Genomic DNA, 23,019 nt, shown 5'->3' on the forward strand with positions numbered 1-23,019 from the left:
CAAAACAAAAAGTGATTTCATAAAAACAACAATAAGGTGTTTTGTGTATGGCTCTTTTCACACACTGGATGATCAAACGAGAATATAGGCAAGGATAAATATTAAAACACACACACTTCCTCAAGAGCTTTACAGGATACACACTTTATACATCAGTACAGTTTTTAGACGGTAAAAAGTATGAAACCGTACCAGATTTAATTGTTGATGTCCGGTTTAGCAGAAGGCTTTCTAACGACTGATCTTTGGCACTGAACTCTTTAGTGACTTCAGTTTCCTGTTGGAAATCCTACCTGTGTGTCTCTGCAGGACTCGGTGTCGGACAGGGAGTGCTGCAACGTCATGTGCAAGTGTTCGGGACACGAAGGCATCCGAGGCTCTCGAGGCCCCCCGGGGTCAAAGGTGACTGAAACACACACACACACACAAACACACACACACACACACACACACACACACACACACACACACACACACACACACACACACACACACACACACACACACACACACACACACACACACACACACACACACACACACCTTTAACATCTAAACATGATGTCAGGAATGTTTGGGGAAACTTGTCAGGAGCCGTTTGAGTTGAGAGCAAGCAGACACTCGCAGAGCTCTCAGAAAGTCTGACCTCTTGGATATTTTTCAAAATAAAAGCACCACACACTTCACTCTCAATCTGGTTTGTATGCATTCTGGGGTCAGTGTTAAATATCTGCTGTCTCACAGGGGTAAGGAACGAGAACCCCTCCCCATCAGTGCTGGGACACGTCCTCAGATGATCAGATTAAAGGGAGGGTCTGGATTTGTTTTGGGGTGAGGTAACTCTCCTCAGTCAGTGGGTTACCTACAGCAGAGGTCGAGGATTATTCAATGACAGTTTTAGGGATTTGACTTTTTATTTGTTGGTGACGTCCTGCACTATGAAATGAGATTATGTTTAGTTTTTGAAAATATTTTAAGAAATTTGCATCAGATTTTTCTGTGACATTTTTATGGCTTTTTAATTAGTTTCTTTAAAAAAGATACCTGACCTCTCATCTTCTCTTTCATTAACAGGGTTTGTCTGGACAGAAGGGCTTCCCCGGCTTCCCCGGAGAGGAGGGCGTCCCTGTGAGTGCTTATCTTCTTTCAGTTTGAACGTCATTCATTCAGGCAGAGTCTCCATTTCCCAGATTAGCTGTGCCTCAAACGCCTCTACAAGCTAACGTTTTATAGAACAAATAGGAGTAAAATAAGCAGCTGACCTTCTTTGTGTGTGTGTGTGTGTGTGTGTGTGTGTGTGTGTGTGTGTGTGTGTGTGTGTGTGTGTGTGTGTGTGTGTGTGTGTGTGTGTGTTTCAGGGGGAGCGAGGGCGTCCTGGACCCAGTGGACCTCAGGGTGTTCAGGGTTGCTCTGGAATCAGAGGACAGAAGGTACAATACGTATCATTAATATATCCATAATAGATCATTATGCATAAAGTCTGATGGAAGCAGCTGCTGATGTGTGTGTGTGTGTGTGTGTGTGTGTGTGTGTGTGTGTGTGTGTGTGTGTGTGTGTGTGTGTGTGTGTGTGTGTGTGTGTGTGTGTCTGCAGGGATACCGAGGCCTGCGGGGAAACAGGGTAAGTGACAGCAATGACGTGGATAAAGTGTGCTGAGACTCAAACGTGTGCTGACCCGGAGGAGTGATTCATGTCTCTGCTGAACAGGGCGAGGACGGAGACAACGGTCTGGACGGGGTGAACGGAGAACAGGTACGAGCTTCAGGAAACTCAAAGAGAAAATCATCATGTGTGGTCTTCATTCTGTACACCACACCTCCAGAGATGAAGCTTAAAGGGGCCCATCATCGCCTTAATACTATTATACCTACATTAATGGCTCTCCTGTGAGATGTCCCGCCCCTTAGCCTATCACGTACAAGGTGTCCGAGTGCTAACCAACCGGAGCGCAAGTGTTACAGTGATGTCACTATCTTCCAGAAATAAATAAAGGAATCCAACAGAGCGTTTCAGACCATTTACGTGCACTAAAACCGATAGTACAGGGAAGGGAACCCCACGAATAGCAGAAATATGGCCTCTTTAAACAGGACGTGTGTGTGCGTGCGTGTGTGTGTGGATTTTCAGCGTGTTTCTGTTTTGTCTGCAGGGACTCACTGGGAGAGATGGATCTCGGGGAGAGATTGGACACCCTGGAAACTCAGTAAACCACTTCCTTCTTTTTCCTTTTCCTCTAAATGATAAAGTTTGAATTGATAAATATCTATTATTATCTATTATTGAATTTGTACTTAATGTTGTTTTAGCATTTTAAATAGATTTTATTGTTTATATTATTTTGAAAAATGCATTGAAATAATTATATAATTTTAAAATGATTTATTTTAAAGAAAGATATTTATATGTTTAAATTATTTATATTAAAGAAAGATATTTATATGTTTAAATTATTTATATTAAAGAAAGATATTTATATGTTTTAATGATTTATATTAAAGAAAGGTATTTATATGTTTGAATTATTTATATTAAAGAAAGATATTTATATGTTTGAATTATTTATATTAAAGAAAGATATTTATATTTGTTGATTAATAAATAACAGGAACGTTCATGTTTTATATTTGTAATTATAATCGTTATTAAATCACAATTAACTTAATGACAATACATATTTTTATGTCATCCAAACTGGAGTGAATTTATCACTTTATCATAAGTTATATCAATTTCAAAACGTATTTTTAATAATTAAAGAATTTATTATATATTGATATTAACTAATAATACAAATCACTAATCAGTATTATTTGTGTTGTTAGATATATATCTTTATATTAAATTAACGATGTGATGTTTTTAACACACACTGTCTCCAGGTAGATTAGCGGAGTGATCTGGGAAGCCTCCTCATTGGCTGTTGATTGACAGGTGTTTCTCTCCACAGGGTATCCCGGGCATCAGAGGGGAGGCGGGGCTTAGAGGACAGCGAGGACTGAGAGGAGACCCGGTGAGTCTCTCTTTGATCCTCAACTCCTCAATGAGGATTACTTTTACTTCATTGATCCACATTTGGAAACTAGGCAGTGCACATGCATTACAAATACAGCTAAAACAGAAACAGTCAAAAGCAATACAGGTTCAGAACTCAGAGATTTTGTTCCCAGAATTCTGGAATTAAAGTCAAAATTCTTGGAAAAAACAATAAAAATATGTATTTTTAAATCTCTGATTTCTGATTTAAGCAGAAATAAAAGTTATTCTTTTTACTTTTTTCTGTTTATCTGACTTTCCTCTCAGAATCCTGAGATTAAGGTCAGATTTTTTCTCGGATTCACTTCACGGTCCGGATCCTCTCCAGTGCATAATGATAGACACGTTCCCAACGGACCCACCGTGAACCTCAGATGCACTCTGCAGTCAGGGTGGCCGTGGCTCAGCGGGATAGTCATAAGACATTGATTTTAGAAGCGCCTTTACACGTGCTCAAAGTCGCTTTAAGACGTACACAAAAAAGACAACCGGTAAATAAAGTCACACTAATGATCTCTGAGTCAGGGGAGCACCGGTTCAATCCCCCCTGCAGTCAGCATAGCGTTGTGTCTCTGGGCGAGACCCTTCACCCCAAGATTGTCCTCAGTAATGGACAGTGTTGCCACAGTTACCTTGAAAAAGTAATCTGATTACTGATGAGTCCTTTAAAAAGTAACTTAGTTAGATTACAAGTTACTTTATGAGTTACTTTCAGCAACTGCAGACATAAAGATGAGTCCATCACACTGCCCGACCAACTGCTTCACCCCCCCCCCACACTCACTGGTTTTGCACCGAAGTCCAGCTTTGGTTGTTTGGGTGGTGGGGGGCCTCCTGCTTTAGTGGCAGTGCTCTGCTTCGCTCCACCTGGGGGGTCCTGCTCTGTAGTCTGTCGGTGTCGTGCTGCGACTCCAAATGCTTCTTCAGATTTGACGTAGTGTTTGAAGCTAGACACACTTTGTCTCCAGCACAGAGAGAGCCTTAATACTGCCATCTGTAGCTGACTCAGACTCAAAGGAGGGACTGTGTTTCCAGCTACAACAAGCGCCTCTCTCCCCCCTCCACTGTTTGTGTCGCTGCGTGGTATTACGCGCGAGTTGTCCTCGTGCTGGATGACAGAAACAGTAACGCACAGTGACCTGGATAAGTAACTTTAATCTGATTACTGGTTTGGAAATAGTAACGCGTTAGATTACTGTTAACGACATCACTGGGAATGAGTGTTTGTAAGTCGCTCGATAAAAAGGTTCAGTTAGATAAATGTTTTCAACAACCTCTCATTTTATACTCGGGGGAAATGCATTCCACGTATTTGTGAACTAAGAGGAGGTGAAAGGTATTTTTCATTTTGATATACTCTACATTTCAACTCCTACAGTAGCTGTCCTCCCCTGTGTTGCACAATTCTCCAACAGGAAATAATACATGTTATTTATGTGTTTTAAAGCATGCATGCTTCTTTAAAAAGAATATGCATCGTTAGGAGCGACCACACAGCGACATGAGAACATAGTTTCCCGGCTGAGAGAGAAAGGGTGTTATTTCAGTGTGTGGACCTGAAGTAGGGACCTCCTTCTCTCCAAGGGTAAATATTTCTTTGAGTGTGAAGCAGAGAAGACACAGACCTTCACAGATAAGCTGTGTTTTCTTTGTGAAACACCCTGCTCTACACAAACATTATGAGAGACGCTTTCTTCCCCTCCCTGCAGAATCAGTCCCACCTTCTCGGCTTTAACAGCTGCTGCTGCAATCCTTCCTTCAACACATCCCACCAGACAGCTTCAGCCGTTTGTAATATGAGTCACATATCAAACACAGACTGCAACACCGTTAGCGTGGCCAGCTCTATCATCAGTTAGTCATTTTTCCTAAGCTGTTATTTATCATTTCTCAGGCAAGATAATATCAGCTGAGCGGTGCATACTACAAAACAGGACTCATCCCGAGCAGAGACGGACTGGGGCTAAAAAAAGGCCCTGGACTTTTTCAACAATTTAGGCCCCCAGCCCATACGCGATGTTGTGTTTAAATAACCACTTGCCAGCATTTCAAGATACTACACCAAAAGCCTTATAGACTGAAGATAATCACATGACACAATCAATGATCATTTCTGAGGTGTTGATAACAAAACATCAATAAAACAAAAGTCTTTCAGAACACTCACAAAGAAGGTAGCCCTAACCTATATTAACTTGAACTTTGATAGAAACTTTATTTATAGGTTGCTAATGAAGATGTACTGTGGCAGGAAAAGCTGACTCACTGGTCTCTGCAACTCTATCTATAATGAGCTCACTGCCCAAGGACGTTACGATGTCCTTCTCTATGGCCATAAGCATAAATGCTTCGAGATGTTCCTGGGAATTAGTGCTCCTCAATCTATTCTTTATATGTTTGAGGACAGAGAAACTTCTCTCACAGGCTACTTGGGTCACAGGAAGAGTGAGGGGAAATGTGTAGCCTATGCCAAGGATGTGATAGGCATCTGTTAACAGGTTGTGCCATCGTCACAATCTGGTAACACCATCCATCATCTTTGTTCTCCTCACCCTTTTCTCTGGAAGAGCTTCTTCCACTTCCCTATCACATTCCTCCTCAGACAATTGTGTATTTGCCCACTGAACAAAAACATCAGCAGCTTTCTTCACTGACTCAAAATCTCGTGACATGTTCTTGAGGGCATTTTCAGTGGTCAGAACCGTTCGGTGAGCAGTCAAGATGTCTAAACCATGTGTCTGCAAGTATTTAGAGAGTGGTGTTGTGACTTCAAAGATCCTGAGGAAAAGCTGAGCAGTCAGAACTGTCTCAAACCCCATTAAACCCTACAAACACCCTTTTGCTTTGACACGCGCTGATGTCTTCAGGTTAAACTGGCCTTCAACATTTTCAGTGCCCTGATGACATCAGTGTAGACACACTGGCCTGGCTTCCCAAAGGACCCAAAAATCTTCCTCAAGGCAACATCCTTGGCCCATCACCTTGTTTCTCCAATCATGGAAAGAAGCGTATGTCGACTGTCTTGACTTTCCTGCTCCCACACATTCATCCTCTGGTATGACTCATGAAAGAAGACAGCAATATCGTTCATTCGTGAGAACAAGGATCCACTGGCAATAGCCACTTCAGTTGTGTCAGCCAGAACCAGGTTTAACACATGTGCATAACACCACACATGCACTTGGTTTGGCGCTTTTGAGGACAACAGAGCGGAAAAACCTTTGTGTTGGCCTTGCATATTGGATGCACCATCAGTGGCATTACTGATGCAGTTGCTGATCTCCAGGATCTGCCAGGACCGTGACAAAATATTGGCCAGTTGATGCTTCACACTTCACCACTGCAAGAAGCCTTTCCTGAACGGTGTCTTTCACATACCTTAAGACTATAGAGCACTGGTCTTGGGATGTGATGTCTTGGGTTGTGTCGATCTGCACTGAAAGCCTCTCTAGCCTCTTTTGCGATGGTCTCCTGTATACGTTGCTGCACTGTAGAGATGACTTTATTCACAGGGGTTTTGGACAAAAATGTCACAAGAGAGCCTCGACCCTGATCTCCTGTTTGATGCACCTTCTTACTTTTCTCAATGCACTCAGTGAGATGTTCCTTCAGACATACATCATATTTCCCATGAAGAATTACAAGCTCCAAAAAGTTCCCATGGTCAATACTCAGGTCATCCAATGTGTAAGCTGCTTCAGATTGTGTCCCTCTATAGCGAAGTCCTCTCTTACCAATGACTTTAACCATTTCAACAACATTCCAACACTTGCCGTCTGTTCCTTATTTGGTCTCTGTGGGACTCTGTTTGGGGACCATGTTGCAGACTGGCTATATCAGCTTTTGATGCACGTAAGAAATATGCTTCAGCACACACCCTATGCATGGCCCCCCTTTCATGCTCCTCTACTCTTTGATTGACATGCTTCCAGTCCTGCATTCCACTTATGAAGGGATTTGTTTCATATGGCTTGGAAAATGCCAAACACACTGTACAATATAACGTGTGACTCTCCTCACTGTATGTCAGCCATTTGCGATTTGTGCCATCTTTACAAACGAACACTCTCTGCAGAGACAGAGGTTTGGGCTTTAGCTGGGGGTGATAAGCAAAAACTTGTTCCAGGCTGTGACTGATATATATATATATATATATATATATATATATATATATATATATATATTGATACAGTTGCTATATATATGGACTTTGACAGAACGTCCTACTGGTCAGTCCGCCCCTGATCCCGAGGTTTCCAGCTTACTCTCTGGAGTGTTAGTGTGCATGCAGGTGTTCAGTCTGCTCTGTTGTCCCTAATGTAGGCAGAACAACTGAAAGACTTCTGCAGATCTGATTGCAACCGCAAATGATTGAATTAGCAGAATTAGTAATTGATGATTATCTTCCGTACATGTGATGCCTCAGGGTTTAGAAATACAGATGTTCTGACCGTCTGGAGCTTATTAGAGATAATACACGACCCGGGGAGAGAGGAGTCCCAGAGGAGACATTCACAAAGATAAAGGAGGGAGATTGTTTATCTTAGGCAAACACTCACTCACTCACTCACTCACTCGTGTTGTGTCTCTATGTCACTTTATAAACATCGTTATAGTTTATTAGGAAATCCAATATCAGGGAAACATCCAAACACAGCTGGAGGCTCGTCTGAAAGAAACTGAACTGTGTGTGTGTGTGTGTGTGTGTGTGTGTGTGTGTGTGTGTGTGTGTGTGTGTGTGTGTGTGTGTGTGTGTGTTTCCTCTGACTGCAGGGGGAGCCCGGTGCTGATAACACCAGCCCAGGAGCCAAAGGAGACCTTGGGAACCCTGGATTACCGGTGAGAAACACCACATGATCTTTATCTCTTTAGGACTCCCTGCTGCACATGCTTTAGCTTTTTAATTTACACACAAACACACACACACACAAACACACACACACACACACACACACACACACACACACACACACACACACACACACACAAACACACACACACACACACACACACCGAGGCAGAGCCAGCACTGGTGCATGTCGACGGTGAACGAGGTGATGAGTCCGAGGCGGAGGTCGTGGCGGAGCGTCCAGGCATTGGAGTTGGAGCGGAGGTCCCAGCCCACCAGGGAGCCGTTGACGGTGGCGTAGGCAAGCACGGACTGAGCACCGGAGTTAAAGTGATGGAGGTCCACCGCACAGCCGTCCTCCTGCAGGTCCAGAGCCCTGAGACACACAGGCACACAACCAAAGACACACTCAGAGAACCATTGACCTCCACACCAGGGCACAGCAAGTGATCTCTCTCTGCTGATGACAGGACAGCAGAGAGGCTGAACATCCACCTGTCTCCACCAGCTGTTGTGTTGAACAGCTGTTGCCCGTCCTATAGACCTTAAAGTAACGAGATAATGTCGTGCTCACAATTCAGAAGACCCAAAGCATCAGCTCTACTTTTGTCCCCGGTTTTGGGATAACCATGCCGTGAGAAAGGAACTCCTCTTCCAGGGGTTTGCTCAGGTGTTTTGTGTTTGAATCCACAGGGGCCCCCCGGTCAGGACGGGCGACCAGGCGAGAGCGGAATCCTTGGAAACTCGGTGAGATTTCTTTCACATGTAATGACGTTGACTCTGACCCAGATAGAGATGCATTTCCCCTTTTGATGCTTTAAGGACTACAGCTTCTTGTTGTCTCATGCAGGTGAGGCCGCTGCAAATCTGCACAGCCCCCTCCTCTTTAACTTTTAATGGGCATTCAATACTTTGGGAAATGATGTGACTTCTATTTTCAAATGTATAGTCTTATTTTTAAAGCACGCAACGACACAGGAGCCATTGTTCATGATAACACAGATTTCTGAATCCCTCTTCATGAACTCCGTTTGCTTCTGTTCAGGGTCCGGACGGGAGGAGAGGGCCGCTCGGGGAGAAGGTGAGAGGACCTCAGACTACACTTAGTAGACTACTAGTACACACATATTAAACTGTGTGTGTGTGTTAGGGTTGGGAACCGATAATAATTTTGGATCTGCTGATCGGTTCCTAAACCCAGACTGTATATATTTGGACTGGTAATTCTTAAAATTGCACCACTTTAATAACAACCGGATTAAACTGCATGACGTGATCTGTATCTATGAAAACAATACCCAACTCTAGTGTGTGTGTGTGTGTGTGTGTGTGTGTGTGTGTGTGTCCTCCTGCAGGGTGCATCTGGACAGCCTGGAGATCCGGGACTCCAAGGCATCCCCGGAGCTTCAGGTCCACAGGTGAGATTTTGATCTCCTGATTTATTTGTTCTGCTCAGTTTTTGGGGCACCTGCTCCTCTTGGTTCAGGTGAAGGTCTGCCATGGTGTTTCCTGCATGTGACTTTTTTAATGAATGATACAAATCTTAGTCTTCATGTTTTTAATGAATCCATGTTTTGTCTGCAGGGTCCCAGAGGGGTCAGAGGTCAGCCTGGACCCAGAGGACTCGCTGGCCTGCCTGGACCTCAGGTGAGTGCACATACCCCTGTGATTATTGAAACACATTGATTATTAATAACGGGGACTCAAAGACCGTTGAAGGAACTGGTTTTGGTCAGTGACTTAGTCTAGATGCCAGCAGAGTGAACCCTGACATGTGGAGGACCCCACAGTGTTATGATAGAGATGTAGAGCAGCGGTCTGCAGCTCATAGAAGCTGCTGGATGCTAACCTGCAGATGTTGGGACATTAGCACAGTTAGCATAAATTAAAATGAATTGCATTGTTGACAATAGTTACAAAAAAATGACTTTCCAAATTCGGAGAGTTTAGGAGAGGTTTTGGAGTTATTGAGGATGCTGAATCCATTTCTGACATTTCCAGGATCAGAAGTGACAGTTTTATCCAGAAAGAGGTCATATCTGTCCTCTCTGTGGAGTGATTCTGACTACCATGAGTCGTGTTGAGACCATCGGACACAGAGAGAACATTATTAACTGTACTGGGGACAATTCATCTGTCCAATCCAGATGATCCAGAGTCCCCTGAAACTTCATATATATATATATAAATATATAACCATATTTTAATTCAATATTGGTATTTTCAATGCAGCTTTAGAAGAGATCGGCAGAATAGCTCTCTTGGCCTCGAGAGCCTCCTCCAAAGCCTCCTCTTCATCCCTCGGGGGATCCTCAGCGGGCCTGAATGCTCGACAGAGGCGCGGTTATCCTGCAGCTGGAGCGAACGAGAGCAGGAAGTGTTGGTTCATTCTGTGGTTCTGAGATTCAACGCTTTAATGACGATGCGAGTTGTAAATACCACAGAATCTGAAGGCAGGAGTTCCCACCTCACAGCTGGTTTTCATCTGCCTCTGGCTCCAGACAGCAGGCCAAACGTCGGCCGTGTTTCGTATGACTTATTTACAGACAGTTACTCAGAAAGTGTCTGACCGATTTGTGGACAGAAATATCCCCATGCTGTTTGGTTCCATGTGTTTTATGGGTCTGACCCGCCCCAACAATGACTTATTACTCATGAGGTTGTGATATGAAATCAGTGACAGAAAAAACTCAGAGCTCCTTCCTGCCAAACCACTGATCGGGGAAATAAAAACTGTCGCCGGGCAGATTAGCTGCGTACAGTATTGTGTAACAGCTGTAGTTTTAAAACAGCAGCATTAAAAGGTGGGGTCCCACCATGACTGGGCTGATCCAGTAAGTGACTCTGGTTTCCCAACATCTGCTGAGTCATCCCATCTTTTTTCCATATGTCTAATATTTCTGTATATTCTTTATTTATAGAAGAAGAATAAACCCTTACTGGTCCCACAGTGGAGCCCTTACTGGTCCCACAGAGGGGAAACGTACATTCTGCATTTGACCCCTCCTAGTGTTGGGAGCAGTGGGCTGCCATATGTCGGGTGCCCGGGAGCAGGGTAGGGAACGGTGCCTTCAGGGACACCTCGGTAGCTCTTGGTCTTTCAGGGACCGGTGTCCTTTCGGTTCCCAAGCCGAGTCCCTGTGGACTTCTTCTTGTCCTCCATGTTTCCTTCTTATGTTCTGTCTCTTTAGATACAGATGTGATTTTTTGGTTCAGACTTTAGTAGATCGATGCACGACATGAGACTGTAATCAAACTGTTCTGAGATTAAAGTCAGAAATCAGACAAAATGAAGAAAAATCAAAATGAAAACTGTTTTTATTTATTCACAAAAAGAAATATTTTTATTATCAGAATTTAAATAAAAAATAGATTTATTTGAAGTTTATAATTTAGGAAGAAAGGTTCAAATATGAGAGCGTTCACAGTGGGACCCTTTCTGTCCTCGTGTATTGTGACTGAAATGATTCCCAACTTTCTCTTCTTTCTTCCTGTAGGGAGGACCGGGAACAGCTGGAAACCCGGGGTCAGCGGGGCGGCGAGGAGCTAACGGACAGAAGGTTAGGCAAACAAAACACAAACCAGGCTCAGGAAGCCAGAGGACATACTGAATGACAGGAATAAATAAAGAAATCTGACCAGACCTCGTGGAAAAAAAGCCCACCACTACATTTCATTTAGAAATACTTCCAATCCAAACACAGACAAAGGCAAAGCAACAAACACAAGGGAGGTTATCAAATGCTGCACATGATTTCTGAGATAACCACAGAATACATAGGAGTTAGAGCAGGTCTGTGATGGACTCAGAGAAGGTGACCGATAGTGGCAGCCTCCGTGTCGGGTTCTATTTGTAATGTCTAATGGATACCAGAGTCTGGGAGAGCAGTGTGAAGTAACCTCTGAGTGTTTCTGTCGAAGGGCCAACCGGGAGACCCAGGAGACAAGGGAGTCCCAGGACCACGGGGACCCCGAGGCATGCCGGTCAGTAGTGTGTGTGTGTGTGTGTGTGTGTGTGTGTGTGTGTGTGTGTGTGTGTGTGTGTGTGTGTGTGTGTGTGTGTTTGTATGTGTTGCAGTAATATGAAGTGTGTTTCTGATCTGTGTGTGTGTGTGTGTGTGTGTGTGTGTGTGTGTGTGTGTGTGTGTGTGTGTGTGTGTGTGTGTGTGTGTGTGTGTGTGTGTGTGTCTCAGGGTCAGGACGGTAAAGACGGGTATGGACCTGCAGGGTCGAAAGGAGCAAAGGTAGGAAACCCTTTCTCCCCAGATCCACATCAGACTTCCTTAAAATAATAAAACTGACTGAAGTGAAATATTCATCAGGCCTTAATAAACGGAACTGTTTTAAGACCTGCAGTAAAGGTTTGATGTTCATTTAAACTCTCTTCTGGTTAAAGGGAGATCCTGGTTTTCCTGGTTACCCCGGGCTGGTGGTGAGTTTCCCTGACGGCAGAAAAACACAATTCATATCGCAGTGAAAATAGATGGAGTAGATCAGAAGCTCAGTGAAGTGTGTTTCCGTGTCCAGGGGGAGAGCGGCCTGCAGGGACCTGAAGGATACCCGGGGCGCAAAGGGAACGTCGGGCGAGGCGTGAGTCTCAACTCTATCATGCATAATCCACTCCGCCATCTTTGTTTAACCAATCACGTTTCAGAGGGGCGTGGCCAGCAGCAGCTCATTAGCATTAAAGCTACAGACACAATCAGCTCTTCAGGAACCGGCCTGAAACAGAGGGGGTTATGGGATCTGTTTGGTGTTTCAGCCAATCAGAGACAGGCTCTGTATATCTGATAATATAATGTTGATAAAGAGTATAATTAGGGACCTTTAAGTGTTTTCTGTTTGTGATTTTGCTTATCGTGGTGTTTCTAATGCAGGGGAACTCGGGCAGGCCCGGAGAATCAGGCGTGTCCGGAGATCCAGGATATCCAGGACACAGGGTGAGCCTCTCCATCAGACCGCCTTAAATCTGCATACTATCTTAAACATACTCACTTCTCACGGGAAGACATCCACAGAAGTGTAGAAATCACCCTATGTTTTAAACCACACAGCAGATATTCATTTTACGGAAGCACGGCGTAAAGAGACGACCAAACCTATCAAGTGTATATCGGTAGTTAGTGCTGCGACAGGTTTCCACGTGCGGCTGGTTCCATCCTCCAGATGAAAGGTTGTTAATCTAATAGTGTTCGGGGTCTGTTGATTTTACAAACTGAGCTTTACATCCTTACTAAGAACAATACCTCCTTCACTATAGGACGCCTGAGCTCGATATTTTCATGTGACACTCTTCTTCTCTTCTCAGGGTCCCAGAGGTTCTCCTGGATCCAGAGACCAGACTGTAAGTCCACCTTAAACCTCCATTCACCTGCCTACTTTAAAGAGTCCTCTCCTGCTGATGTTCAGGTGTATATCAGTATGTAGAGTCTCTACTTTAAAGAGTCCTCTCCTGCTGATGTTCAGGTGTATATCAGTATGTAGAGTCTCTACTTTAAAGAGTCCTCTCCTGCTGATGTTCAGGTGTATATCAGTATGTAGTGTCTCTACTTTAAAGAGTCCTCTCCTGCTGATGTTCAGGTGTATATCAGTATGTAGTGTCTCTACTTTAAAGAGTCCTCTCCTGCTGATGTTCAGGTGTATATCAGTATGTAGCGTCTCTACTTTAAAGAGTCCTCTCCTGCTGATGTTCAGGTGTATATCAGTATGTAGAGTCTCTACTTTAAAGAGTCCTCTCCTGCTGATGTTCAGGTGTATATCAGTATGTAGTGTCTCTACTTTAAAGAGTCCTCTCCTGCTGATGTTCAGGTGTATATCAGTATGTAGAGTCTCTACTTTAAAGAGTCCTCTCCTGCTGATGTTCAGGTGTATATCAGTATGTAGCGTCTCTACTTTAAAGAGTCCTCTCCTGCTGATGTTCAGGTGTATATCAGTATGTAGTGTCTCTACTTTAAAGAGTCCTCTCCTGCTGATGTTCAGGTGTATATCAGTATGTAGTGTCTCTACTTTAAAGAGTCCTCTCCTGCTGATGTTCAGGTGTATATCAGTATGTAGTGTCTCTACTTTAAAGAGTCCTCTCCTGCTGATGTTCAGGTGTATATCAGTATGTAGAGTCTCTACTTTAAAGAGTCCTCTCCTGCTGATGTTCAGGTGTATATCAGTATGTAGAGTCTCTGCTTTAAAGAGTCCTCTCCTGCTGATGTTCAGGTGTATATCAGTATGTAGTGTCTCTACTTTAAAGAGTCCTCTCCTGCTGATGTTCAGGTGTATATCAGTATGTAGAGTCTCTGCTTTAAAGAGTCCTCTCCTGCTGATGTTCAGGTGTATATCAGTATGTAGTGTCTCTACTTTAAAGAGTCCTCTCCTGCTGATGTTCAGGTGTATATCAGTATGTAGCGTCTCTACTTTAAAGAGTCCTCTCCTGCTGATGTTCAGGTGTATATCAGTATGTAGTGTCTCTACTTTAAAGAGTCCTCTCCTGCTGATGTTCAGGTGTATATCAGTATGTAGAGTCTCTGCTTTAAAGAGTCCTCTCCTGCTGATGTTCAGGTGTATATCAGTATATAGTGTCTCTACTTTAAAGATTGGTGATTGGTCAACCGCTTAGAGATGTCCATCCCCCTTAGCCTATCACGTACAGGAGAGGGAACACCCCTGAAACTGGTATAAATACTACCTTGTGATTGTGTGTTCTCTCAGGAGTGTCAGCTGATCACCTACATCAGAGACAACTGTGGTGAGAAACCCTTTTTTACAGGACAATAAGAGAGGTTATGTTTCAGTAAGTGCATTCAGTTTCTAAAATCCATTCCTTTCTCTCCACACAGCTTGTTCCATGGGTAAGTAGCTCCACTTTAACATTGGCCGGACGAAGGATGGCGTCAGGCTCTCCTGGAGTTTATAAATCTGTCTGATCACCAAAATACTGATGATAATAACCCTAACCCTAACCCTAACCCCCCCCCTTCCCCCTTAATGTTGGAATCTGTCAGACTTGTTAATCTGTACATCCCGCTGAGACCAACAGGTGGAGTGATATCAGGCTGTATTAATAACTTAGACTTGACGTGTGTACGAGGTTCAGCCTCTCATCACCTCTTCTGTCTGTCCTCCAGACGGCTCGTCGTGCCCGGCCTTCCCCACGGAGCTGGTGCTGGGGCTGGACATGTCGGAGGACGTGACGCCGGCGGCCTTCGAGCGGCAGCGCTCGGCCCTGCTGACGCTGCTGGAGGACGTCTCCGTCTCCGAGAGCAACTGTCCCACGGGGGCCCGTGTGGCCGTGGTGGGGTACAGCGCCCACACCAAGTACCTGATCCGCTTCCAGGACTACCGGCGCAAGACGCAGCTGCTGGAGCTGCTGAGGAACGTGGCCCTGGAAAGGACGTCCAGCCGGCGGCAGCTGGGGGCCGCCATGCGCTTCGTGGGGCAGCACGTCTTCAAGCGCGTGCGAGCGGGAGTGATGATGAGGAAGGTGGCCGTCTTCCTCTCCAACGGGCCGTCGCAGGACGTGGAAGACATCCTCACCGCCACCATGGAGTACCGCGGCCTCAACATCGTCCCCGTCGTCATCTCGCTGAAGGCCGCTCCTGCTGTCGCCCGGGCCCTGAAGGTGGGAGTCTCACTAATTCACTCACTTCCTGTCTGTCTTCTTCTGCTGTTCCCTTTAGTGTTGACTTCCTGTCTGTCTTCTTCTGCTGTTCCCTTTAGTGTTGACTTCCTGTCTGTCTTCTTCTGCTGTTCCCTTTAGTGTTGACTTCCTGTCTGTCTTTTTCTGCTGTTCCCTGTAGTGTTTACTTCCTGTCTCTCTTCTTCTGCTGTTCCCTTTAGTGTTTACTTCCTGTCTGTCTTCTTCTGCTGTTCCCTTTAGTGTTGACTTCCTGTCTGTCTTCTTCTGCTGTTCCCTTTAGTGTTTACTTCCTGTCTGTCTTCTTCTGCTGTTCCCTTTAGTGTTTACTTCCTGTCTGTCTTCTTCTGCTGTTCCCTTTAGTGTTTACTTCCTGTTTGTCTTCTCCTGCTGTTCCCTTTAGTGTTTACTTCCTGTCCATCTTCTTCTGCTGTTCCCTTTAGTGTTTACTTCCTGTCTGTCTTTAAACCTCTTCTCTCCAGTGATCTTCCTCAGCAACGGTCATTATTTTGCTTCGCAGCGGTGTGTTATCGAGTATTAACAACCTCTGAAGTTTACAAATTGACCAATCAGAAGAGAGTATTCAACCAAGCCGTGTGATATAAAGTAAGTGTTGAAGCGACAGAATCCCAACAGCTGTTATCATGGCCGACACTTAGAGACTTCTGGGTCTCTGAAACACAGTCCTGTATTCCAGCTCCCGTTGCTCCTCCTCTACGCCTCAGACGAGCTCCACCGCCCACAGACTCCTGAGCGTTAGGAAAACTGTCGCTGTGTTTCAGATTTGACCTCTCTAAGAGCTGCTGTTTTTGACCCCAGGTGGACGAATCCGGGGCCTCCATTTTCACGCTGCTGGGGAGGGACCCGGCCCCCGACCTGATGAAGGTCAAGAACTGCGCCATCTGTTACGGTACGCAGCCACTGCTCTCCTGTTCGTTGTCTTTAAGCAAAGCAAAGCTCTCGGGTATACACAGGAGCGTCTCTGTGGGTTGATGTCAGCCCACACGGGTCCGGCTCCCCGCTGAGAGGAATGTTGTTTGTGGTGTTTCCTCAGACCCGTGCCAGCGTTCGCAGCAGTGCTCCTTCATCCAGGACCCGGTGCCGCCTCAGGAGGCGGATGTGGACCTGGTTCTGGTGGTGGACAGCTCCAGGGAGGTGCAGGCTGACGAGTATGCCGGCATGCAGCAGCTGCTGGGCTCCGTGGTGGAGCAGCTGGCCGTGACCCCCACGCCCCGCAGGACCAGCCCAGGGGCCCGCTTGGCCGTCGTCCAGCAGAGCGGCACCCGGACCCCCAAGGTGGAGTTTGGGTTTGGGACCTTCCAGACCTCCGCCCTGATGAGGAGGCACCTGATGAACATGACGCAGCAGGTACACCGTCCCTGATCCTCAGATTACGTTAGGAGCAATACATGTTGGGTCATATTAGAGTGTGTTTGTGAAGAGTACCGGACTTTTTAGTATTTGATTAAAAAACACTTTTCTGGAATCAGAACAATATGAAATAAAACTCTTTCAGTTCGACTCGAAGCCATTTACCCCAACAGAACCACAGTCAGTGACTCTGTTCTTCTGTCCTCCACATGAACGGGGACTCTGCAGGGCGGCTCCTCGGCGCTGGGCTTCACTCTGGACTTCGCCCTGAAGGAGCTGTTCCCGAAGGCAGCGCAGCCCGGCAGGAAGAGGGCGGTGCTGACCGTGGTGGGAACCAGCACGGCCCTCGAGGACCGGGCCAAGCTCAACTACGTCTCCCAGAAGGCCAAGTGCGAGGGGGTGGCGGTGTTCGTGGTGACGGTGGGCGAGCGCTACGACCGCAGGCAGGTGGAGGAGTTGGCGGGGGGGCCGGTCCTGCAGCACCTGGTCCACCTGGACAGACTGAAGGCCGAGGAGCAGGGCTACACCCAGCGCTTCTTCAGGGTCTTCCTCTCCGCTCTCACCAGTAAGAACACACACTTAATATGCCCCCCCCCCTTTTTTTTCTTTTTGTAATGAAGTATCTGATCAGTGTGTGTGTGTGTGTTTATTCCAGAGGGGGTGAACGCTTATCCCCCCTCCTCTTTAACTCGGACCTGTGAGCAGCTGAGGGAGCCAAGTGGAGGACAGCTCTTCATCCCGGGGTGAATGAAACTGCAGAGCTGAGCGAACCCTCAGAAGACTCACTCCACGACCTTTAGTGACATGTTTTAAAATGACTTTTGGGAAATATTTACGACTTTTAAAGACTATTTTGAAATACTGTTCTTTTTTTACAGACTTGTGTAAGATTTGAAAAATTGAAATGGAAAATGTCGTCGAAGAGATTCTCGTAAAAATCCATTTCGATGCATGATGTATTCTGAGAGCCACAGTCCATGACGTGGATCCGCTGTGTTTGCAGGCAGGGGGCGGCCGAGGTGGAGTTGTTTGGGGAGGAGGTGCAGGGGGAGACTGGCTTTCAGGAGCAGACAGGAGGACAGACCGGACAGCTGGACATCATCGACTCCCTGACGCTGAGAGGAGACGGACAGAGATTCATCTCACGGTCCAACGGTAACACACACACACACACACACACACACACACACACACACACACACACACACACACACACACACACACACACACACACACACACACACACACACACACACACACACACACACACACACACACACACACACACACACACACACACACTGATTTAGGATGTTGCAGTTGTATTTTGACAAACTACACTATGACTTTTATACCTTCTTTATGAATCCCCAGACTGAGATGTACTTATGGATTATAATGAGAGATTTGTTATAGCACATCATTATTATGAACATACTCAACCCTGGTGCCTTTCCAGAATGTGTATACCTATACAGCACAATATCAGAGTAATCACTAAGCACAAAAGAAAAGTTCCCGGTCAATAGGAGTTGATAAAGTAGACCCTGATGCCTCCGCCCTGCAGTTTAGCTTCCCACAGATGTGTTCCTCTCGCAGAGTCACTGATTGCATGTTCGGTCCGCATTAACCGCACGGATGCGCCTCTTCCTCCTGTCAGATGTACTCTGCTCTGAACCCTTTCCCTTTATTGGACTGAAGCTGTGTGTCTGGAACGAGTTGTGTTACCTGCATGAGTTCTCCTGCAGCAGCTCAACATTCAGAAGATCCAACATCAACCTCACGATGAACTTAAAGCGTGCACGGCTGCATGTGTCGTGCAGGATGTTGTGTGTGTGTGTGTTTCGTGTTGAATGTGTGTGTTTCTTGCAGCCCGTTGTCGGCTGCAGGCTGACGCTGGCTCTCAGTGTGAGGACTTTGTCCGCCGCTGGTTCTTTGACTCGGACCTCGGTGCATGCTCGGCCTTCTGGTACGGCGGTTGCGACGGTAACGCTAACCGCTTTAACTCGGAGCATGAGTGTTTCCGGACGTGTGGCCAGCGTAAGTCCTGCTGACAGCGTGTGTGTGGACCTCTTCATGCCCAACAGTCTTTTTCAAACCTTGACTTTTCTTATTTTATGCATGTTTTTTGACCTTCTTCTTCTTTGACACACTTTTCTTTTTCCTGTACTTTGAGCTTTTGACTTTTTTGACACTATGAATTTTAATGTCTCTATAAATCAAACCGTACGGCGACTTGGTTATGACTTCTTTTCTTGTGATTAACATCTTCGACGTACTTCAGGGACCTTTTATGACCACTCATGATTTTGAATTGTCTTGTTGTCGTATTATACCATGACTTTAGGACATTTCATGACTTTAAGACATTTCATGACTTTAGGACATTTCATGACTTTAAGACATTTCCATGACTTTAGGACATTTCATGACTTTAAGACATTTCATGACTTTAGGACATTTCATGACTTTAAGACATTTCATGACTTTAAGACATTTCATGACTTTAAGACATTTCCATGACTTTAAGACATTTCATGACTTTAAGACATTTCATGACTTTAAGACATTTCATGACTTTAGGACATTTCATGACTTTAGGACATTTCATGACTTTAAGACATTTCCATGACTTTAAGACATTTCATGACTTTAAGACATTTCATGACTTTAAGACATTTCATGACTTTAAGACATTTCATGACTTTAAGACATTTCCATGACTTTAAGACATTTCCATGACTTTAAGACATTACATGACCTTTTTGTCATACTAGACTATGACCTACTACTTGTGTGGACTGCCGCTTAACTTTTTTATCGACCCGATGTTTGATATTAACAACGCCTCGTCTTGAGCATGCTGTCCGTTGGTTCTGATCACTGCTCACTGCTCCTGGATCTCAATAAAGGTGACACTTTTCGAAGGCAGCAGAATATTCAAAGAATCAACAGCTTTATTTGTAGCAACACAACTCAAGAAAAAGTGTCGCTGTAAATAAAATGAGATAAAACCGAATGTTGAAATAGATTCTGCACAGCGGGATAACAGCTGCAGAGAGATATGAATACACAGATATGGTTCTGGTTCGGGTTCAGTACAGTTTGAGGAGGTAATCATTCCTGCAAGTACAAAACTAAAAGATGAATCTGTGCAGCTCACTTCACTCCTGTGTGTGTGTGTGTGTGTGTGTGTGTGTGTGTGTGTGTGTGTGTGTGTGTGTGTGTGTGTGTGTGTGTGTGTGTGTCTCCTCTCACAGATCCGAACATCCTCCCTCAGCCGGAGCTGGCCAGTTTCGGCTCCAAAGGTAAAAAACTTTTTTAAACCTTACGGGTGTTTTTCAAATTGAGTCCTTCAATGTCCCCCTGCAGACAGCAGAGTGTAACGCTCGAACCTGTCCCCCTGCAGACAGCAGAGTGTAACGCTCGAACCTATCCCCCTGCAGACAGCAGAGTGTAACGCTCTAACCTGTCCCCCTGCAGACAGCAGAGTGTAACGCTCGAACCTATCCCCCTGCAGACAGCAGAGTGTAACGCTCTAACCTGTCCCCCTGCAGACAGCAGAGTGTAACGCTCTAACCTGTCCCCCTGCAGACGGCAGAGTGTAAGCTTTAACCTGTCCCCCTGCAGACAGCAGAGTGTAACGCTCTAACCTGTCCCCCTGCAGACGGCAGAGTGTAAGCTTTAACCTGTCCCCCTGCAGACGGCAGAGTGTAACGCTCTAACTTGTCCCCCTGCAGACAGCAGAGTGTAACACTTTAACCTGTCCCCCTGCAGACGGCAGAGTGTAACGCTCTAACTTGTCCCCCTGCAGACAGCAGAGTGTAACGCTCTAACCTGTCCCCCTGCAGACGGCAGAGTGTAAGCTTTAACCTGTCCCCCTGCAGACGGCAGAGTGTAACGCTCTAACCTGTCCCCCTGCAGACGGCAGAGTGTAACACTGTAACTTGTCCCCCTGCAGACGGCAGAGTGTAACACTGTAACTTGTCCCCCTGCAGACAGCAATGTGTAACGCTCTAACTTGTCCCCCTGCAGACATCAGAGTGTAACACTGTAACTTGTCCCCCTGCAGACAGCAGTGTGTAACACTTTAACTTGTCCCCCTGCAGACAGCAGTGTGTAACACTTTAACTTGTCCCCCTGCAGACAGCCGAGTGTAACGCTGTAACGTGTCCCCCTGCAGACAGCAGAGTGTAACACTGTAACTTGTCCCCCTGCAGACAGCCGAGTGTAACGCTGTAACGTGTCCCCCTGCAGACAGCAGAGTGTAACACTGTAACTTGTCCCCCTGCAGACAGCAATGTGTAACGCTCTAACTTGTCCCCCTGCAGACAGCCGAGTGTAACGCTGTAACGTGTCCCCCCTGCAAACAGCAGTGTGTAACACTTTAACTTGTCCCCCTGCAGACATCAGAGTGTAACACTGTAACTTGTCCCCCTGCAGATAGCAGTGTGTAACGCTCTAACTTGTCCCCCTGCAGACAGCCGAGTGTAACGCTGTAACGTGTCCCCCCTGCAGACATCAGAGTGTAACACTGTAACTTGTCCCCCTGCAGACAGCAGTGTGTAACACTTTAACTTGTCCCCCTGCAGACAGCAGTGTGTAACACTTTAACTTGTCCCCCTGCAGACAGCAGTGTGTAACACTTTAACTTGTCCCCCTGCAGACATCAGAGTGTAACACTGTAACTTGTCCCCCTGCAGACAGCAGTGTGTAACACTTTAACTTGTCCCCCTGCAGACAGCAGTGTGTAACACTTTAACTTGTCCCCCTGCAAACAGCAGTGTGTAACACTTTAACTTGTCCCCCTGCAGACATCAGAGTGTAACACTGTAACTTGTCCCCCTGCAGACAGCAGTGTGTAACGCTCTAACGTGTCCCCCTGCAGACAGCTGCTTCCTGAAGCAGGACGTGGGCAGCTGCAGTAACTACACCATGGTGTGGTTCTTCGACTCAGAGCAGAGCGAGTGCTCGCGCTTCTGGTTCGGAGGCTGCGGAGGAAACAAGAACCGCTTCAACACGCAGGACGAGTGCGAGAGCCTCTGTCTGACGAAGAGCCGGTGAGGAGGAGGAAGAGCAGGACGAGGAGGAGGAAGAGGAGGAGGAAAACACAGAATGTCACACGTGCATCTCCTGAGGAAACAGCAGAGAGACTTTACGAATGACTCCAGAACTTTTGTTGTGGGACTTTTAAACGAAACTAAAAACACCTTCAGGGAAAGTTTAAACTGTTCCAAAAACCAAAATGCTTCTGAGTCAGCAGGAAGTTATTTCCTTGTTTTATTTTAAACCTTCACCATTTTGCAATAGAGAATTTTAGATTAAAGCTGACGGAGACAAACAGTTTGAGTCTTCTTATCAGGTGCTATCTGTGGAGGCTGGAGTGTGTGTGAAGGGAGGCTTCAGAAACCACAATAAAGTGTTCTTATGTAAACCAGCTCCACGTGTTTCTTTGAGTCACTGCTCAGAGAGGTTTCATTCATAGGACCAGCTGCTGAGACACGACAGGAAGTGAGACTGCATCTGGACATCACGACACATTAGATAAAAGCATCACTCAAGCTGGAAAATAAGTCTGAAGGAATAATTTAAGCGAGTTAGTTGTTGAATACCAAGGGAATAATCCTAAAGTATGAACACTGATATACATATGTTTTAAACCGACGCCCCTCTTGAGTAGTTGCAGATAAAGGAACATTAGAAGAATACTTTTTTGAAAGACCAGCAGAATAGTCAGTTGTTCAAGACTTGAAACTAATAAATGAATCGTAAAGATTCATCTTTAAATAGTTGTCAGCTTTCTAAATATTAGCCAAATATTAAACTAATTCATTAGTATTTCAAACTCTCTGCTCCTGGATTTTGAACATGTGGAGATTTTTCGACGGTGCTTCATGTAAAAAACAAAACAATAAAGACTTTATAAAATGTTTATGTTTGTCTGAATTACAGGAATTATTAAACACAAACTACTCTTCTATAGTCATTTTCTCTGCACATGTTACCGTTGAGAAGAAGCTCCATCAGTTCATCTGAAGGTTTGAAAGTGATCGTTTGTTTCTATGTGATGAACTTCTCCTTCCTCCGGGTCGATCCTGTGCAGTGGAGTCGGTGTTCTGTATTTTCAATTATAAAACATTTT

At 45.5% G+C, this 23,019-nt stretch overlaps 1 protein-coding gene across 4 annotated transcripts in view; it reads left to right on the plus strand.

Moving 5' to 3' along the window:
* The window catches only part of LOC134862233 (collagen alpha-6(VI) chain-like), a 50,465-nt gene extending 27,656 nt beyond the window's left edge, over positions 1-22,809 (plus strand). For 3 of the 4 annotated variants that reach the window (XM_063880000.1, XM_063880004.1, XM_063880002.1), the window contains 30 exons: positions 310-402; positions 1,075-1,128; positions 1,359-1,430; positions 1,594-1,620; positions 1,708-1,752; positions 2,150-2,203; positions 2,948-3,010; positions 7,807-7,872; positions 8,576-8,629; positions 8,928-8,963; positions 9,238-9,300; positions 9,467-9,529; positions 11,380-11,442; positions 11,804-11,866; positions 12,076-12,126; positions 12,279-12,314; positions 12,410-12,472; positions 12,760-12,822; positions 13,191-13,226; positions 14,582-14,618; positions 14,710-14,721; positions 14,998-15,491; positions 16,326-16,416; positions 16,561-16,874; positions 17,106-17,442; positions 17,533-17,620; positions 17,881-18,032; positions 18,750-18,917; positions 20,138-20,185; positions 21,766-22,809. In XM_063880000.1, coding sequence (XP_063736070.1) covers positions 310-402; positions 1,075-1,128; positions 1,359-1,430; positions 1,594-1,620; positions 1,708-1,752; positions 2,150-2,203; positions 2,948-3,010; positions 7,807-7,872; positions 8,576-8,629; positions 8,928-8,963; positions 9,238-9,300; positions 9,467-9,529; positions 11,380-11,442; positions 11,804-11,866; positions 12,076-12,126; positions 12,279-12,314; positions 12,410-12,472; positions 12,760-12,822; positions 13,191-13,226; positions 14,582-14,618; positions 14,710-14,721; positions 14,998-15,491; positions 16,326-16,416; positions 16,561-16,874; positions 17,106-17,442; positions 17,533-17,620; positions 17,881-18,032; positions 18,750-18,917; positions 20,138-20,185; positions 21,766-21,941 — 2,982 coding nt within the window. In that variant the 3' untranslated portion in view covers positions 21,942-22,809. The remainder of the gene's footprint in view (positions 1-309; positions 403-1,074; positions 1,129-1,358; positions 1,431-1,593; positions 1,621-1,707; positions 1,753-2,149; positions 2,204-2,947; positions 3,011-7,806; positions 7,873-8,575; positions 8,630-8,927; positions 8,964-9,237; positions 9,301-9,466; positions 9,530-11,379; positions 11,443-11,803; positions 11,867-12,075; positions 12,127-12,278; positions 12,315-12,409; positions 12,473-12,759; positions 12,823-13,190; positions 13,227-14,581; positions 14,619-14,709; positions 14,722-14,997; positions 15,492-16,325; positions 16,417-16,560; positions 16,875-17,105; positions 17,443-17,532; positions 17,621-17,880; positions 18,033-18,749; positions 18,918-20,137; positions 20,186-21,765) is intronic. The other variant, XM_063880003.1, reaches the window with a different exon arrangement.
* Positions 22,810-23,019: the final 210 nt, after the last annotated feature.

This window comes from Eleginops maclovinus, chromosome 3 (genome assembly GCF_036324505.1).
Source record: "Eleginops maclovinus isolate JMC-PN-2008 ecotype Puerto Natales chromosome 3, JC_Emac_rtc_rv5, whole genome shotgun sequence".
NCBI classification, from domain to species: Eukaryota; Metazoa; Chordata; class Actinopteri; order Perciformes; family Eleginopidae; genus Eleginops; species Eleginops maclovinus.